Consider the following 6,030-nt stretch of genomic DNA (forward strand, 5'->3'; position numbering starts at 1 on the left):
CCCAGACCCAGACCCAGCCCAGACCCAGACCCAGCCCAGACCCAGACCCAGCCCAGACCCAGCCCAGACCCAGCGCCAGCCCAGACCCAGACCCAGCCCAGACCCAGCGCCAGCCCAGACCCAGCGCCAGCCCAGACCCAGCCCCAGCCCAGACCCAGCGCTAGCCCAGACCCAGCGCCAGCCCAGACCCAACCCCAGCCCAGACCCAGCGCTAGCCCAGACCCAGCGCTAGCCCTAGCCCCAGAGCAAAGGCCATTTTTGCCACCTCCACAAAGTACACCCACATTCTTTATGGATGTGGGTTAACTGGCAGGAGTTGGAGGGTTTCCTGTTGGAAGGAGGGAGTGGATAAGGATGGGAAGAAGACTGAGGAGACTCCCACAGGAATGAAGACCCTTCTTTAGATGGGAACCAAACTCAGAGTGATAAAGAGATACACATTGCTTTCCACTTAAAATGACAGCACACTTTCACTGCGTATTGAACAAGGATCACTTTTAGAAATATTTTTCTCATGTGTTCTCCATTCTGGGTGTCTCATTTCTCCCAGGGGGAGAATGGATACCACCTCAAGGGCTGTCTGCTGGGCTCTATCAGAATCCACAGTGCCCCTGCCTCCAATCCCCAAGAAAGGGCCCTTTGCACAGCCTGACCGCACTGGCAGTGCCCATCTGGCCTCATGTCTGCTTACTTTCTGCTCCTGGAGGCCACATCTGGCCACGTACCTTGCCTTCTCTATGGTCACTGTGCAGCTGTTAGGGCCTCTGGCTTAGCCGCCCCCACCCCCAGGACTCTTCTGCTCCCCATCTCAGGGAGTCCTGAGGACAGGGAGAAGGTCTCCTGCTGCTGCTATGGGGGGGAGGTGCTCAGCTCTGGACTCCACAAGCCCCCGAGGACCCCTGTGCCTACTTATAGAGAGGGAGGCAGCATAAGGGGGTGTCTCCCACATAGGGAGCCAGGGCATGGTGTCAGATAGAGGTGGACATGTTCTGACCACACTGGAATGCCATTTCTCATTCCTTAGGAGCCAATGTGGCAGGATCCTTAAAGCACAGCCCCAAGAAAGACTGGAGAGAAGGAACACCTCCCCCCCTCCAGAGGGAAGGAGGCCACAGTCAGAAGGGTGAGGCCCCCCTGGCACCGGTTCTCACGAGGGCTGGAGAAAGGATCCTGATATTCTTCCTCCTACCTTCCTGGTCCCTTCCCTCCTCCCTCTATCCCCCCATCCCTCCAAGTTCTCCCTCCTGTGAAGCTGGGTTGAGGAACTGGGAAGGAGGAAGTGACCAGGTCACTTAGAGATGGGAACAGGAACAAGCAGACCCTGTGTCCTTCCTCCCTCACACCCACACTATGAGTCACATCACCCCTTCTCCACTACTCCCCAGACTTTCTCGATGGAAATAGCAGGCCCACCAGACGGCTAGTTGCTTGCGTCACCTGCTCTTTATTGACTGTCATGAGCTGCATTGACATGGGTGGCGAGATGCCCCAAGAGTGTACTACAGAGAGATAAGAGGAGGGAGGGTGGTCTGAGAGAAGCAGGCAGCTGAGGGCCCGGGTACATGGGGCCTCCAACGGACGGACCTTGGGGGCCCGGAACACGTAGGCAGGCACACAGCTCGGCCCTGACACAGGTGCCCGCTACACAGAGCAGATGCACCTGGCCAAGAGTCACTCAGAGATGGCTCAGTAGGGCTGTTCTTCTGACCTCTCAGTCAGCCAAGACGGGCCTGCATCCCCCAAAAGGATGGGGCTATTGTCTAAAGAAGCTGGGATGGCTGTCACTCCCACCAACTGGCCGGTGTTGGAATCAGTGTCACCCTGAGGTCACAGCACCTTAAGCCAAGGCCCCAAGCTCTCCAGGCTACTCTCGCAAACCCTCATTCCCTCAGAGAAGAGAAAAAGGAAACCGAAGAGAGGAAAGAGAAGGAAGACAAACAACCCACTTTCTAGGGTCCCCCTGCTGGGTGGGTCTCAGGGGCAGCAGCGGGTGGCAGCCGAGGCTGAGGCTGAGCTTAGGACGAGGGTGCAGAGCTGGGCTTCTCCTCCCGTGACACAGGGATGGCCCGCTCGCTATGGCCGGCATCCATGCCAGATGGGACCTTGGGGCCAGAGAATGTCAGCATGCCGTCAGCGGACAGGGAGCAGGAGAGAGCCGACTGGTCCACGTTGGAAGGCAGGCGGTAGCGGCGGTGGAACTCGCGGGAGATGTAGCCGTGGTCGTCCTGGGTGGGGTCGGGGAAGGCAACATCAGAGAAGCACCACTGTGGTGGCCGCTGACCCCATGTGGAGAAGGGTCTCCTGGACAACATGGGGTCAAACCCCCAGACGCTCGTCCAGAGTGGGCGGTTAGGGAGAGGGCTGGGGCCCCTGCTCAGGTCTCCCCACCAGCCTCTCTGCACAGCGGTCCTGGCCCGCCTGGGGCCCCTCGCTGCCATGCTGTTGGCTCTTGAGTCTAATTTTACTTTGAAATCTCATGAATGGTTCTGTTCTTGGTCCTGGATCGGGGTTTCCCTTTACCTATGACCCCACAGACCACTAGGGCTCAGGGTCCCTGCAATCCACATCCATCTAAGGGGGTCAGAAAGCTTCCCTTGAGCACAAGCATGCTCACTCCTGGACGGTGCTAGTACAGACTCGGCCCTGGGCCCGATGCCCTCCTCCAGGTAGAAAGGCTGAGAAGCCATAGGGGGAGGAGCGTCCTGGGCTGAGTGGGCGCGATAACTACGCACCCCTCCCCTGCTAGGAGAAGCTGACTCTGCTAACACTGGGCCCACAGGCCCCTCGGCCCATGCACTCTACATGGGGATGTTGCACTCCTATGACTACCCATGGGCTCTTCCCAGCTCGGCTGAAGACCCTGCCTCTGCCAGCTCCAGTGCTCAGGCCCCTGATACCACCCCCCACCTCCACGCCACCTTGTCCCAACTGTAGGACCAGGTCAGCCGGGCCTCTCTGTGCCTGGCCGTGCCACCTGCCCACTCGTGATAATGGGGCACTGGTCGTGAAGGGCTGCTGAGAGCAAACGTGTCAACACAAAGGGTCTGGAGCATTGATAAATGCCAACTGTGCTGTCCTCAGCTCCCCCTCCAAAGCTGGGTTCACGGGGAAACCTACGTGGGCCTGGAGTTGGGTGCTCAGCATTTGAGGGGCTCCTTCCTAATCCCACTTCATCATGCAGGCAGTTTGGACGGAGCCAGGAATAGCCCCAGCCATTTGCCAAGCTGCTGGGGCCTGCAGAGGGCTCGAGAGCAACCACCCCATCCCCAGGAGGCAATTGTCCATAGGTGGATGTGGCATCCCCCACCTGGAAAATCATCCGGATCTGGGAGCCCAGAGGCTTCCCTCTCACCAAGCCCAAGGGCCCAGGAAGGTCTGCCGACCCACCTGCCTCTCGTTGTGCTTGCCGTGGATCTCCACAAAGTCCTCCTGCACCTTCACAGTGAGGTCTTCCGGGGAGAAGTGCTTCACGTCCAGGAAGATGACAAACTTGTCCCGATCAGAGCGGACCTGAAACCCAAATGCACGTATGGATCTCCCTGGGGACTGAACCTCGGGAGGAAGCTTGCTGCAGTCCCTGCGAGGCTAGCCAGAGAGACCAGTGTGGAGTAACCATCCCTGGTTTTCAGGACAGAAACTGCAGATCACAGCTCTAACCTCTCCTTACATACCCCCAGGAGAGTAGAGTGCCCAGGATGCCCGCCGAGGGGCTGTGTGGACACTCAGCTGATAACCAGAACCTGGGGGTTCAAGGAGGTGTGGTCTGTTGATGTCTGGTTGGTCATGGGCTGACTGGCTGGTTATGGCTGGGCAGCTGTTGTAGGTTGGTTGGCTGGTTTGCTGGTTGGTTAAGGCCGGTTGGCTGGCTGGCTGGGTGGACCTAGCACTTGGGCTAAAGCCACTGCCCTGGCTTCCCCTCATCTCTCCATTAACAGCCCGGAGCGCTGTCTTTTCCCATCGACTGGATGTACTTGACAGCCCACAAGGTTGGCGCCAACTGCATTACACACAAAGCCCCTCCTCACTTCACTCACTCAGAACCTTTGTTTAGTCTCTTTTAGTCTCTGGAGTGCATTGGCACTGTGTCAGCTCTGGGCAGGCTTGTGTTTAGACAGTGTGTGAGACCTAGCACCTCCAGGACTCTGGACCTGGGGTCAGTGTTGGCTCAGGGAGGGAAGACAAGTGGCTCTCGTTGCCTTCCCTTTGGGCCTGGCTGTGGGGACCTGGGCAGAGACTGTGGGATGAGCCCGCTCTCCGCATCTCTGCTGGCCACAGAGGACTTCAGGCAGGAGGCCCTCCTCTCAGGACCTTGGGCAGCACACCCCCCACCCAGGCTTCCTGCTGGAAGGGGAGTGGGAGAGCCGCTGAACACACAGCTGGCGTCTGCCATTGAACTTGCCTTGGTGGGGTTGTTCTTGGGGCTTCCAGCATGTGGTTGGTGCATTACAAACCACATATGGGTCATGAGCTGATGGAGGAAAAGACAGCAGTCGGGCTCAGGCGGGCTCCCTGTCCCGACCCCTCCCCAGAGGCATGGGAGGCTCTGCTGTGAGGGCGCCCACCCAGTATCTGCGTGTCGAGAAGAATTGGGGCGAGGGGGAGATGGCCCCATGGCCTTCGCCATCCACTCCAAGGAACAAGACGTGAGCTTGGGAGCACGGATGCCCTCCCCCCCCCCCCCCGGCTTCAGGGCCGGCCCCCAACTGGTCCTCCAGCCCCACCCAGCCCTTCCCCCGACCAGCTGGCCTTACCTCGGAGATGCCGGAGTCCAGCACGGTGCGGAAGAGAGACTGACGGTAGTAAGGGCTGATGGTGGAGGACAGGAAAGGCAGCAGGTCGTACTCAAAGAGGCCCTCGCCAAAAAACTGGTCAAATAGCCGGCTGGGGTAGAAGGGGCCCAGCGCGCGTTTGAACCAGGGGTGCTGGATGGTGATGTCCATGTTGGGTGTCGGCACTGCAGGGACCCAGGGCTGGCAGGGACTCAGGCAGGGGCCTCTGGGCAGTGCAGTGGGGAGCCTGAGTGCAAACCCTCCCTATATACGCCTGGGACAAAATGCAGGCATTAGGGGGATTGGTCTGGAAAGCGTGAGCTCATGAGGGAAGCTGTCCAGTCAGCAGAAAGGTGACCCTGGCTGCAAGCCCATCATTCCCAGCCCTGGGCACTGACCAACATGAAGCGCTGGACTCCAGGAGGCCGTGTCCCCAAAGGGTGTCCTCTGTGCAGTCCTGTGCCACCACTCATCAGGGGCAGTGAAGACTCATCTCCCGCCACCAGGTGGAGGCCAGTCGTCTGCCCACATGGTCCTCTGTGATCCTATGGCCACCCTGGCTGTAGGCACTCACACCCTCGTGTCATAGACGGGGAAACCAAGGCACAGAGATGAGACAAGTGGTCCCCAATCCCCACACCTACTAGGTTTTCTACTGAACACATCGTTTTTCAAAACAAGATGACCTCTATTCCCTCCTGCTAACAAAAATTATGTGCATTTGTAAAAATCTCAGGAAAGACAGAAAAGGCCAAGTGATAAAAAACACTTGTCACATTCCAGCTCTGGGTTGGGGATGGGGGGTCCCTAGTGAGGGGTCTGTGTGCATCCAGACAGGCGGGCAAGCTCACATATGAGCATGGAACCCACCCCCTGGGCTCCCCTCCATGTGCTCACCCTGGTGTCTACTACCCTGCTCAGGTGTCCTCTCCTGGGCAAGATGTCCCTCAGACCAGGCGCCCCGTGAAGCCTGCGATGCGCCCACGCCATCACTGCCCTCGGCAAATTCTGGCTCCTTTCTGGCTTCTCTCTCTGCGGTCCTGTCCACTTATTGTTCAGGACACATTCCCAGAGGGAGCCTGCCATCCACCAATTTTTAGACTTTTGATGTTTCCCAGGTTTTAGATTTTTGATGTTTTTCAGTAGCTTGGCCTCTGGGGAGTATTATATGAACTGGACACCTACCTGCAGTGAAGGAGAAGGCCGTTCCCACACCTCTTCCAAGCTAGCTTTGTGATGGACCATTCAGATAGTGCGACGT

The 6,030-nt window shown here is 58.4% G+C and overlaps 1 protein-coding gene across 2 annotated transcripts; it reads right to left on the reverse strand.

Annotated features, from left to right (window-relative positions):
* Window positions 1-1,424: 1,424 nt before the first annotated feature.
* CRYAA (crystallin alpha A) lies at window positions 1,425-5,020 on the reverse strand. 2 transcript variants are annotated; one of them, XM_066259271.1, is made up of 4 exons: window positions 4,752-5,020; window positions 4,400-4,468; window positions 3,388-3,510; window positions 1,425-2,225 (listed from the first exon to the last, which is right to left on the reverse strand). In XM_066259271.1, the coding sequence occupies exons 1-4, from the start codon at window positions 4,938-4,940 to the stop codon at window positions 2,016-2,018; spliced, it is 591 nt and encodes a 196-aa protein (XP_066115368.1). In that variant the 5' UTR covers window positions 4,941-5,020; the 3' UTR covers window positions 1,425-2,015. The 2 variants fall into 2 exon arrangements, with proteins under 2 accessions (XP_066115368.1, XP_066115369.1); XM_066259272.1 differs by lacking the exon at window positions 4,400-4,468 and having other exon boundaries at window positions 4,752-5,019.
* Window positions 5,021-6,030: the final 1,010 nt, after the last annotated feature.

The sequence above is a fragment of the Saccopteryx bilineata genome, chromosome 2 (assembly GCF_036850765.1).
Source record: "Saccopteryx bilineata isolate mSacBil1 chromosome 2, mSacBil1_pri_phased_curated, whole genome shotgun sequence".
Taxonomy (NCBI): Eukaryota; Metazoa; Chordata; class Mammalia; order Chiroptera; family Emballonuridae; genus Saccopteryx; species Saccopteryx bilineata.